We start from the raw sequence: 13,340 nt of genomic DNA, 5'->3' as shown, positions 1-13,340 counted from the left end.
AGTGACTGCATTGCACGTTCCAGACGGCCGTCTGGAACGCTCTTTCTTCTGATCTTCGGAAGCCGCTAGAGCTATGCACTTTTAAATGTAGATTGAAAACTCATTTCTCTAGAACAGTTTTTGTGTGTTTAGTTTTCTTGTCCTTCCCCCGCACCTCCGATTAGCATGGCTGGCTAAGGACGGTGCAAAAGTTCAACAACTTACAACACACGAGTCGCCCTCTCTCTCTGCGGATACTCTGCGCGCCACAAGTGGATATCATTACGCATCATAATTATTATTTATTCAGTAAATAAATGGGCCAATAACCAGCTGATTCATTAATTAACCGACAAGTCATTTGAGGACCATATAAAGAACTAATGGGTGCCACGGTGGCGAGATGTTTACTACCTCGCCTATTATACAGAATGTTGTGAGTTCGATCCCAACGCTGCCGCCAACATTTTCTCTGGGTCCCCGGGGTTTTTCCCTCCACATTCAGAATCAACGTGCGTTTAGATTATTCGGCTGCTATAAATTTCCACGTGATAAGCCACTTTGTTGAGCTATCCATTGTGGCCAGGGCGCATCTGTAAAGACTTACAAAGCCCAGTGGCAAAATTGTGACCATTTTCTCGTTACCGGTGTTTTGTCCGTTCCTTCCAAACCGAAATTCTGTCTCGTGCCAAAACTGGTTCGGAGGAAATCTTGCGCTGCCGGCGAACGCCGCACAACGAGGGAGCGGATCCCGTCGTCGATGCTTTTGTAACTTTTTTCCTTTGGCTCCCAAAGTCAGGAAGCAAATTATTATTACTTTTCCAAAACAGCACCACGCGACCACCGTCGAAACCGTTTTAAAACACGCGCCGTAATCAATTCAACATGCGGGCTCGCAGAGACACGCGAACGGAGGAAGACACGCGAGGGCGCACAAATACAAAGATCCACCGTATAGCCTTTAACAGGCTGTTTGGGGCGAAGGGGGTGGGGGGGGGCAACGCCACGCCCAGTGGCAATGCTAAATAGACACCGCGCCAGGTACTCATTTAAGGCTGAGTCGACCTCGGGGAGGCCAGGGACCGGATTGAAATATCCGCTCCCCTCGTTATTGTCCGGGAGCGTGAATCGTACGCGGGTCGCCAGGTTGGTAGCGCAGTGCGCGGGGACCACTACACTGCCCCTCCCCACAGGCGTGCACACACAAATACTCACAAAAGCACACGCAAGTAGGCACCAGCGTGCACCTAGGCAGGCATGCGGAGGCACACACATGCACACAAGATCATGCAATGACACACACACACACTGGAACCAAAGCAGAGATCCCAATTTAAGCTCGTTTGCTGTGGATGCCAACGCCGCTAGCGATGGTCCACGCGGGAGGGCGCGTGGCACAGTTTGCTGCCAGCTATCGTAGAGAGCGGTCATGTCGCTACGATTATCTGCGGTGAGCGCAATGTCTTTTAATACAGCGGCGCTACCACGCCTCCATCATTAAAATGTACGCCAAGCCGCTGGCGCAGTCCGAGATTCAGCGGTGAACGGGACACCGACACCACCCTGCAAGTCGCGGGTGTCTCGGAGCGGGGAAGGGTCAAGGACGGCACACGAGGTGATGATGTGGCCAGAACCACACACTCACAAAAACCACACTCACAAAAACCACACTCACAAAAACCACACTCACAAAAACACCATTTCTATCTTTTGTTACACCAATTATTGTTGTACAATCCAAAAATACGACAAAGACATCACGGCGATTACACTCTGCGCTTCTCCAGATGCGGTTATTTGGGCTTGACCACCTTGAATGTGAAACTGCATCATCGTTTTAACGCTGTGGGCTCGCACGAAATTGATTTTTCCAAGACGGAGGTACTCTGCAAACCTACCGGCTACCTTCAGAGATTTGTTCATGAAGCCATCCAGATATATAAACACAAACACAACTTCAACCGAGAGGATGGGTACAAACTGAGCAATCATTGGAAGGACGTTATTAACCAGGTAAAGTCTTAACTGACTGTGATGTTTCCATCCTACCTGCCTATGTCAGCTGTTATTTCCGACTCTCTGTGTGTCTCTCTCTCTCTCTCTATGCCTCTCTCTTAGATCTCTCATACTCACATGCCCTTTGGATTGCACTCATTGGGTTGCACTCATGCCTTTGGATTGCACCACTCTTCGATTTCACATTAACATGCTAATCTCTCACATTAACATCATGCTAATCTCTCACATTAAGATCATGCTAATCTCTCACATTAACATCGCCACTTCCGTGCCCTCGTCGAGGAGGCCGCTCTCCTATCTTACAGTTACATGCTCATTTCTCACGTTAACATCACTAGACCCGGCCACTTCTTTAAAACCCTTGGGCTACACCCATTTAAAACCTTGTAAAACAGTCTGCCGCCTCAGCAGCAGACCATGCTTTCCCACCTGATGACGGATGCTTGTGTTGCGCCCGAAACGTCGTGATTTATTTTATTTTAAACCTACGTGACTTTACCGAAAGAACCAAAGAGTATGAAACTGCAGTTTGTCGCTCCGCGTCTAAATCAGCCTTACGCAAGACGAGGAATATTGTTACGACGATGATGTCCCGTTTCAAATAAATCTTCACCGCAGTCTCTCGACCCTTGAACAGGAGTGTTTGGCTCATCTATTTACACATTTATATAAATGGCTAATGATGTCTGCGACAACTCAGCTGGCGTCCGGTTCCTGAATCGTCGGCTTTGGCTCCGTCGACGAGACACGATGGAGGAAATATCCACGATGTCTTTTGTGAATCGTGAACTTTTAGCTGCACAGCGTCCGCGTAGCCTCCTTCGGTCGAACTGTCAAGGGTTTGAATCTTTTCAGATTTCATTTTTACGAAAGATTTAATTTTACAACTATTACGTAGCTCAGAAAGACACGATGGAGGCAATATCAATGACGTGTTCTAGATTTGAAGTTTTCGTGACTGCAACGATCCATACTCTTTGGTTTTTTCGGTAAAGTCACGTGGGTGAAAAACAACAATTACATATAAATAAACACATTTTTGCTTTATCTTATTTATTTTCTTTTGTTTTCACCTACGTGACTTTACCGAAAAAGCCAAAGAGTATCCATGACGTGTTTATTTAAAAGTGAAATTTTATCTTGGCTTTTATATATATATGTTTTATCGATCTTTTTATTTTATATCTTCTTTATATTATTTGTATCCATCTATATCTTCTCACCATCTTCTACCTATCGTTAGACAATCTTTAATTACAAAATATAAGTAAAAAAAAGTGTGAATCCTTATTTAAGATCTGCTAGATCGGCTTATGTTATGCCGGGAGGGCACGTGTAATGTAATTACTAAATTAGTTGAATCGCCGGGTAGTGATTTTTGTTCACGTGCTGCTTCCATCCTCTCATTTCCCCACGTTTCCATTGATTTTAAAACGCGACACATTACACGCTGGACAAAAACAACCTCGACAAAAGCCACAGGAAAGTACGCTTGGTAACGGCAACACGATTACTCGCCGCTAAAGGAGCAATTACTCCACATTGCTGGTGCCCGCCCCTGGGCGATTTGATTACGGTGTCCGGCGACCGTCAGTGGTGTGGCATGGGTGGCACGGTGGGCCCTGGTGCAAGAAATCATCCGGTTCAATCCCCCCGCTCATCGCAGCCCCGTGGGCCCCGGGTGCAGCCGCACCGCCTGCACACTCGACAAGCCACGACGCCGGATACTGCCTCACAGGGAGCAGCGCAAGCGCAAGCGCCGCACCACCGCGCTGAGGAGCCTCGCGCAGCGCATTCCTGTGGCTGCAGGTGCGCGGTACAGCCGACACCTCGAGCCCACAAGCGTCCGCACCCAGCCCCTTCCCCCACCCCTCGGTACCGCAGTCCCCGAGCGGGCGAGTCAATGAGAGACGCCCCCTCGCTCGCCACCGTTGGCAGGGGCGCCACGTTCACGGTTTTCCGCGAGCCGGAGACTCGGCGCGCCGTTTGTATGCGACGCGACCACAGTTGGAACACGGAGGGACCCGGCTGGAGCGCCTTCACCGAGCGGTAGCGCTGGCGGCGGCCTGGGCCTGCAACACGAGCCGAGCTGGTCGCGGCCGCGTTGGATTTGAGTCGCGTTGGATTTGAGTCGCGTCGGATGTGAGTACCCAGGTGGATGTGAGTACCCAGGTGGATGCGGGAGGGCGACGGGAATCCCAGAAGGTAGGGGCCAAAAGTCAAGTCAAGTTGGAAGTTCAGGACATAGCTCGGCAGGAGAGTGACGCGGTTGTAAGCACACGGAGCAGGTTGTGCCGGCGGGGATTATAATCGCGTAGAACCCACCTGGCGTCACTCTCATTTAAAAAATCGCACGCAATCCCACGGGCGCCACACCGCTGAACACGTCACGAGCGCCGCGCTCGTTCCTCCCGGCCTCCGGCTGCAAGAAGCGTTCCCCTTGATCGCCCCCGGTGACACAACCCGCGAGGGGCGTGACGACGCACGTGAAGCCGGCCTCTTGTGCGCGCACTCGTGGCACGGCGACCGAGTGAACGAACAACAACGGGCGAAAGCGTCAATTGCTGAATGAACGGTCGACTCAACGCAGCGAGCGTAGAACTGAACCACCTACGGAGTGAGCGGACGATCGAGCGACTGATTGAGCGAGAAATGGGCGAGTGAATGACCGAGCGAGCGAGCGGGTGGACGTGGGTACCGAGGAGGTGCTTGAGCGTCGCCTGGTTCTGCCTCCACACGGAGCTGAAGGTGGTCCAGCGCGAGTGGCCGTCGGGGAGGGGGTTGAGGCGCTCCCACCTGCCGCACGCGAAGCCATAGAAGTCCTGGCACGGCTCGACACTGCGGTCCATGGAGGCGAGGACGCCGGCGGCCACGCGCACGCACCTCTCCGACAAACACACCCCTGACGCGCGCACGCACGCACACACACGCACGCACACACACGCACGCACACACACGCACGCACACACACGCACGCACACGCACGCACGCACACGCACAGAGAGACAAAGATACCACCCCCGCACCGTGTAGCCTTCACTATGCTGACCCACTGAGCTACGTAGCTCTTTTTCAGAGTATTTGGCTGCTATACATTTCCACATGATAAGTCCACTTCGTTGAGCTGTCACTTGTGGCCAGGTCGCTTCTGAAAAAGAGCTACGTAGCTCAGTGGGTTTTGTCTGATAAAAAAAATAGTTTTCTTTTGTCAAGTAATTTGTTTACCTTTCCCATACTTTGCTGCACCCCTATCGTGTTTTTTGTATTGTTTGTTGTTGTTGTTGTAACGTTCTGACCCGCCCCTCCTGGACGTCTGTGAAAAAGAGCTTTATAGCTCACAAGATTCCTCCTGCAGCATGAACACAAATTCTGATTATTCCGACTTGTGATTAAGGTCGTGGCGGCGTACGAGGGGGTGGTGTGGCCAGCACCACGCGCGGCCACTTTTGCTTTCCCAATGAGCATTCACCTGTTGGGAACGGAGCAAGAGGGTCATTAGAAAAGAGTGGGGTATCTACAAATGGATCATCAGCCATGGTCAATCCGCTGCTGGATAAGGACCTCCTCCCCAAGCCACTGCCACATCTAACGAGCCTGCGATGTTGCAATCCGCTGGACCCCCCCCCCACACACAAAAACCGATTTAACCGCTCCACCTCCTTTGGTGGGCGTCCTCTCCGACGCGATAAATCGATCAACGCCGTAAAATTGCCCTCTAATTTGTCGCATTTTCCACGGCTCTCGGAATGAGAACGCCGCGTCCGCGAGAGACGGCGCCTTTCGCCGCGTACGTCCGCCGCTCTGCCAGCTCCCCGCTGAGCTGCGTAGCTCTTTCTCAGAAGTGACCTGGCCATCCACAAACGAGAGCTCACCGAAGTGGCTGATTGTGCGGAAATGCATAGCAGCCAAATAGATGCACGTTGATTCTAAATGTGGAGGGAAACAACTGGAGGACGCGGATAAAAATCCACACCACCACGGGGAGAGACACGCAGACTCCAAATATACAGCAGCAGGCGTCAGGGTCGGGATCGAACCCACAACCTCCTGTACACCAGGCGAGGCTGTTAACATCTCGCCACTGTGGCGTCATCGATACACGTGGGGGTGGGTGGGGCACAGCACGAGAATATATCGGAAACAACAAGATTTAGTGAAAGCAGAAATTAATAAAGCATCTCAAAGATACGGCTCGACCAGGCCAAACATGTAAGAAACCACTGTGACAATTGGTTTGCATTATGGGAACATCTCAAATCCCATGGATGAGAGTTTTGGGCCAAATTTTATCTCAGTCTGTGGGGAACTGCACCAAGTTGTTTACCCATCACGCAGCAAAATAATTCTTCACATGTCACTCAAATCCGATCTTTCATAAGCCAAAGAAAATAACCCCTCCCCAGCTCATGTGCTCAAACACAAGGGCAATGGTGCTGTTAGTGAGCAACGGATCTGATAAGGCTGAATAAATAAGCAGACAATGTTTAAACAAGCAGACAGAATATCTGGATAAGGCTGAGTCAGTGGCCGATGAAATAAACTTCTCCAGCCGCACACTGGAACGGCCACCTTTGTCTCCCCACGGCTGATCTCTGTCATACCAAATCGGATAACTCTGTTAGGCTCAGTCTATCGCTACGAGAGCCCCAGGCCGAGTTCAGACGTAAATTGGCACTGGTTGACAGCACCGTTGCCAGAAAGTGAACCAGAGATCGAATGGAATAGCGTATCGAGAATGACGACGGCTCTTTATCAGTCCACCGCTGGATGACGGCATCACTACACCGTATCGGTCATCGGGGTTGTTGGACAAAGACTTCCTCATGTTGATTAGTGCGGAACGGTGCAAACGGGGCCCAGGATCAGTTCAGATATCAATCTCCGCTGACATCAGCGGCGGAAATATTGCAGTATCCAAAATGCCGTGCCGTCTTACAGCAGACAAAACCCTCCATTCTTGCCTCACACACCGTAGGCACAAGCGCTAGAATGAAGTTCTGTCAAGGACTATCACGGGGTGAAGAGTCCTGATAATGGGCTGGCGTGTCCAGCACTATGCCCAGCCGCCTTTGTCTCCCCAGAGCTGACAGTTCACACGAAGGGCACCGGGGACTCACGCAGACCACCGCTCGCGCACGCGCGCACATTTACCCGAGCCGTTACGAGAGCAAACGACAGAATGTTTACGCGGGCCCCGCATGACCGTACCAAACTCCCATGACATCTCGCACACAGCGGCGTCTCTGTCGGAGGAGTCTTGCTCGCAGTCGGGCGCCAAAGCCCCCCCCCCCTCACCCTCGTGTGCGGTCCCATCGTTCACTTATTTCTGGAGCCGTTTCGGAACGGTGGTGAAAAGAACCTCGGCATATTGGTGACAATAACAACAACATCGGTTGTTGTGGCGTTTCCCTTCAGCTCGTTTGTCGGATTTCTCAGTCTACCACTTTGCTACAAAGAGTGTTCTCGAAATATCGGATTAATTCTTCAGAGCTGTAGTTTTCCTTCACAAATCCCCACTTTTCCATGAAGCGAAAATGCAGTGATTTGGGTGATAAATATCGCCTGTGGACCATATCGCAGTGGTAGGCCCAAGGCTTCGTTTCTGCCAGGTCTGTCCGGTCCCAGTGACCCGGAAAAGAATTCCACACCTGGCATACAACATCCAGTATTCCTCTCAATGTGGCTACGACCAGTCATACCAAATCCAGTCCAACCGACGATCCGGAAATAATCCAATGAGATCTTAATCCCTGGCATGGCCTCCTGCACGTAGGGTGGCCACCTGTCATTAAAATTGTGACTACCAGGTCTATGCTTTGTGACCTATGTCTACACAGGCTGGGGGTAACCACTTCTTGTGGTTGTCCCAGGATCGTCTTACAATTAACACCAAGAAAAGACCACTCAAGATGAGTCAAAAATCTCCCCTCTTCATGTATTTTGAGAAAATCTTCTTCATCTCTAACTAAACTAAACTTTTTATTTAACCAGGTAAGGGCCCACCGAGCTATGTAGAGCTCTTTTTCAGAAGCGACCTGGCCACAAATGATAGCTCAACCAAGTGGCTTATCACGTGAACATTTATAGCAGCCAAATACTTTAAACACGTGACGTTGATTCTAAACGTGGAGGGAAAAACCAGAAGACTCGGAGAAAAATCCCTGCGACCACGGGGAGAGACACGCAAACTTAAAATATACAGCAAGCGTCAGGGTCGGGATCGAAACCACGACCTCCCGCATACCAGGCGTGGAAGTTAACATCTCCAAGCCACTGCGGCACCTAGAGGTGGCCTCACGCGGCCGCGGGCCGTATGAAAAAGAGAACCACTAGCCGTGCTGCGTGAAACCGCACGTGCCGTTACGAAATTTAGCAGAAGGCCGATGGGCCGCAGCTTCCACGCCGCTGCCGCCACATCAACCAAACGGCGCGGCCACGCGCTTGGGCCGGCGGGGCGCCCGTTCGCTCGGCACCTGTGTGTCGCGCTCGCCGCTCGCTGAGGCCCCAGCCCAGGCCGGCGATGACGAGGCCCAGCAGGGCGAGCGCCAGCAGCAGCAGCAGCGAGCGCTCGCGCCGGCTCAGCCGTCCTGCCGGCACGCCCAGCCGCGTCGCGGCGCTCGGAGCCGCGGGGGACGGAGGGGAGCGCGACGCGACTCGCGGACTCGACTCCAGCCCACCGTAGCCGGGCTGTGAACACAACGCAGAGACACAAAAAAAGACACAGATCCACCGTGTAAGCCTTCGTTTAACCCTTTCCCGTTGCGATGACGTACCGAGGCTCCCACAAGGCCACGGGATGGCGTGTGGCACAGTTTGGAGGCAGCTATTGTAGACTGCGGTCGTGTCGCTACGGTTCTCTTCAGCAGTGAACGCAATGTGTTCACAAACAGCGGCGCTACACCTCTATAAATAAAATGAATGTTGAGCCGCTTGTGCGTTCCGAGATTCGGCGGTGAACGGGACACCCACCCTGCCGCTTGCAGTCGTCTCGGAGCGGGAAAGAGTTAACAGCCTGTAAGGGGCAAGTGCTGTAAGCAAGCACTGAGGAAGGCGTGGCACGGCGCTCAAGGGGGTGGGGGGCCAGCACCACGCCCGGCCGCCTTTGTCTCCCCAGTGCTGATGTTTACACATCGCATCATGTGCTCGTTTAAGAGTCGACCGAGGGGAGGCCCAAAACCCGTTCAAATATTCTCCACTGTTATTGGCCTTGAGCAGGAATCAAACTCTTCAACAGTCAACTACGGAACAGTGCGAGAGGTTCTTAGCGTGAATTACCAAAGGCGAGACCATCACAAACAATACCAGTTGCACAGGTCAGCTGAGATAATGCTTTTTGTTGTTGTAATTATTTAAACTGCAATTGCACACCATCTACAACTGCTCCGTTGCAACATGAACCCGCTCTCACAGCCACCTGCGCGGTGACACACGGAGAGCGATGGAGGAACCACAGTAAACGCGGAGGCGTCAGGCCAGCGTCGCACCAACAGTTCTAACCAAACTCCGACGTTGGCCCAACGTCTACTGGGTGCGGGACTAATGCGATAGAGCACATGGACACACACAACATGCCCGGCCTCACACCCGTGGTTGTTGTTCCAGGAGCATTATTCATTTATTTCAATCACCTCCACTTCCTAAGGAGTCATCAAGCCTGAGACGAATATCCCACCACCCCGCTGTGTCACGAGAAACCACGGGGATTGAACACAAATCCCATCACGGCTCGGCTGAACGAACTGGCTCGTATACAGACAAAGGTCCCCCGTATAGCCTTTAGCAGTCTCTTTGGGGCAAGTTCTGCTAGATGACCACCTATCACGGCTGGCACGGCACACGAGGGAGGGGGTGGGCGGCCATCACCACGCCCGTCCGCCTTTGTCTCCCCAGCACCGACGTCTACACACCGCACCAGACACTCATTTACGGCTGAGTCGACCTAGGCCAGTTCAAACGTTCACCATTGTTGTGTTATCCACGCAAAAAGGACAAAGATACCCCGTGTAGCCTGTAACAGACTGTTAGGGCAAGTGCTGTTAGCGAGTAGCATCTACGAAGGCCGGCACGGGGCGCACGAGGGGCGGGGTGGCCCACACCACTCCCGGCCGCCTTCGGCTCCCCAATGGCGACGTCTACTACACACCACACCGGGTACTCATTTGAGGTCGAGTCGACCTAGGGAAGGACGCAGGACCGGTTCAGACAATCGTCACTTATCCACACGCACAGAGACACTCAGTGCGCACATCCTATTCAATACAATGCCGAGCAAAACAACCCACACACCAGGAGATACTGCTCAACCATGCCAAGTCAAAAAGCCCCCCTGCTCAATCATTCGTAGTTGCTGCAATCATATGCGCCGCCGGCTGCTCTGGCAGAGCGGTGGAAACTCAAGTGATTATTTTTTTACCGGAGTGAAATTGCTTCAAGCAAAAGCTACCGGGTCCAAGTTAACCTGAGCGACTTGCAGAGGGATTAATGTAACCCTGTTCCACTCAAACGAGACTATAAACTAAACTATTAACCGCCGTTACCTTCTCATTCGTTTCATATTAATTCAAGTGTGGGCGAATCGGTGGGCCAGTGGTTGGCGCATGTCAAGGCGCTCTTCCTCCTCCCTCCCAGCTTAAATAGACGCTCCAAGCCTGGAGTGTGTCATTCAGAATCTGTCTTCTCGACAGACCTGTTCTTCACCTGAGGACGGCTGCTTGCGTTGTGGCCGAAACGTCGTGAGAATGATTTTATTATGCTTCATTTTTAGTATTTTATTATTTCCATTCTACGTGACTTTACCGAAAGAACCAAGAAGATGAATCCCTGCAGTCACGAAAGCTTTAAATCGAAGCACTGACTTCAAATCCCGGCCGTGGCCAACATCACGGAGAAGGTGAAGTTGTCCGAACCGGTCCCGGGCCCTCTCGATATCCGTCAACATCCCCGCGTTGACTGGCGTGGTGAAGTACGGTCAAGCCAGCCCCCCCCCCCGACACGGCATGGGGAAGGCCGTCATCACCCAGTGCGTGAAGTGACAAAGTGGCTGTGAGTTGAATTACAGCTGCAACAAAATGCAGAGCCGTCAACCCCTCATCAGTGCCCTACCTTATTACAGACCAATTCAGACCTTATTGGTCACCCTGTGCCCCCTATACATCTCAACGTTCATCCTACAAAGTCCCAACACAAGGGAGAAACACAAACAAATTGACAAAATATGTTGCCCGTATTGAAACGGCTGTACACCGTATGGACCTGAAAACTCTATTTCCCCGTACGAGAATACGTGGTAAACCGTGATGGGTTGACAGCCATGATGTTTGGAGACGCAAATTCCCTCTTTCTGATCACGACCGGGAATGTCCCAAATCTCCCGGGCTGTGCCCCACGTCGTATTCACCACGGCACATGCCCACATCGCCTCCCGGTTACGCCGCGTGGCATCGGCGCTCAGCGGCTGCAGCCCTGCTGATGAGGACGGGTGACGGTGTGAAGCGACCCGCGACCGCCTCGTTGAGACGAGGGGATTTTTTGGGAAGCTGAAACAGCATCACATTTCCTTTGAATGCTTAAACCTTGATGCCTTAAGTCGCCCATTCGTAAAACGACCTCGCTTAATTTAATTGTGCTCCGTTCTCTCGGCCGAGGGCAGTTTGAGTAAAATCCAGCGTTGTATCGCACTACGGCCCCGACATCTATGCTCCCCGCCGTCGCCAACCCCCACACGGAGCAGCGTGGCGAAATATGGTCAAATAACCCCGCGGTGAACAGCGACATGGCGGCATGTCCCCCCAGACCCAGCAGCGGGCTTGGCAAACGGCTGCACACACTTGCACGTCAGAGACAAAGACCCCCCCCCCCCGTGTAGCCTGAACAGACTGTTGGGGCAAGAAGCTGTTAGCGAGCACCTATGAATGCCGGCACGGCAACACGAGGGGTGGGTGACCAGCACCACGCCCGGCCGCCTTTGTCTCCCCAGCGGGCAATGTTTCACACGCAGCACCGGGTCACTAGTCGAGGCCCAGGACAGGTTCAGACAATCGTCGCTGAAACGTGAGAATCGAACTCGGGAACCACCAGGCTCGTGGCGCTGTGCTCCAACTCGCTCACACCACCACCAGCCCCCCACCCCACGTGTTCACGTCCCACAGCAGCAGAGCGAGGGGAGAAGTCACACAATCGCACAACGCAAAGAACACAAAGAGCACCGCCCCCCTCCATCCCCGTCCAGGCTGCTGGGGGCGAGCGATGTTCCAGCGAGCGCGCCCAATTTAAAACACCACCACCGCCAGGACACGCGTGAGCTCGACAGCACACCTGTTCACCCCTCGTCAGTGCCCTCCCTACCTTGTTACAGACCAATTCAGATCTTATTGGTCACCACGTGCCGCATATCAATCTCAATGTTCATCCAAACAAAGTCCCATTACAACGGAGAACACAACGGAGACAAACGGTTGTTTTGTTTGACCGGCTGTAGGTCGTATGGACCCGAGCACTCAATTCACCTTAACAGGAATTAGGGAGCTACACCCGGTGGGTTGACACGAGGCATGCGGGATGTGGGGCAAAGCGGTAACGCCCGCTCCGCCTGTGCCCTCGCCCCGGGGCTGAGGTTGTCCACCCAACGTGGTGCATCTGGCTCGGAGAGCGGAGGCAGCGCCAAGGGCAACACCAACACCACCCCCACCAACAACACCCCCACCAACAACACCCCCACCAACAACACCACCAACAACACCGCCACCCCCACCGCCACCACCCCCACCACCACCACCACACACACATCAAAGTCGACCTATGAAGGGCCGGCACGGCACACGAGGTGGGTAAGGTGGCCAGAACCACGCCCGGCCGCCTTTGTCTCCCTACCACCGAGACACACACCAACCCCATTAGTCAGAATGAGCGCCCCCCCCCCCCCCGGGAAAGGCTCAACTCAATCGACTCAAAGCAGCAGGGGGAGCGCCATGCCCCCCCCCCCGCTGCTATAACAAAAACATTTAACTAAAAATTAAAAAAGAAAACTCACCCCGGTCAAATGGACGTAGAGGACTTTCTTGGCCATTGCCGACTGCGGAGACGGCGCGAGAGAGAGAGGAGAGAGACACAGAGAAACCTGCTCCTGCTCCTCCCCCGGTGTCTTCAAAGATCAAGTCGCTACTAAAAACGAGGCGTTTCTTGTGAAGGGGAGCCGCGGGTGTGTGGGGGTGACGCTGGCTACACGTGCACCGGCACAGCAGGAACCGCGGTGGTGGTGGAGGTGGTGGTGGAGGTGCTGCAGGGCGCGCGCTCTGTGTGCGCCTGGAGGAAACGGCTCACAGCGCGCGGGCTGCAGTGAGCGC

General features: G+C 53.2%; 1 protein-coding gene across 3 annotated transcripts in view; it reads right to left on the bottom strand.

The window, feature by feature from the left end:
- Positions 1-13,340, bottom strand: part of LOC144942691 (endothelin-converting enzyme 2-like) — an 80,165-nt gene that overhangs the window by 27,746 nt on the left and 39,079 nt on the right. For 2 of the 3 annotated variants that reach the window (XM_078869518.1, XM_078869520.1), the window contains exons 4-5: positions 8,472-8,685; positions 4,697-4,900 (exon numbers count right to left, since the gene is read on the bottom strand). In XM_078869518.1, coding sequence (XP_078725644.1) covers positions 4,697-4,900; positions 8,472-8,685 — 418 coding nt within the window. Of the gene's footprint in view, positions 1-4,696; positions 4,901-8,471; positions 8,686-13,027; positions 13,299-13,340 lie in introns of those variants that run through there. The other variant, XM_078869521.1, reaches the window with a different exon arrangement.

This window comes from Lampetra fluviatilis, chromosome 28 (genome assembly GCF_964198595.1).
Source record: "Lampetra fluviatilis chromosome 28, kcLamFluv1.1, whole genome shotgun sequence".
Lineage (NCBI taxonomy): Eukaryota > Metazoa > Chordata > Hyperoartia > Petromyzontiformes > Petromyzontidae > Lampetra > Lampetra fluviatilis.
The sequence above is the reverse complement of the archived record's forward strand: the minus strand, read 5'-3'. Positions and strand labels throughout refer to the sequence as shown.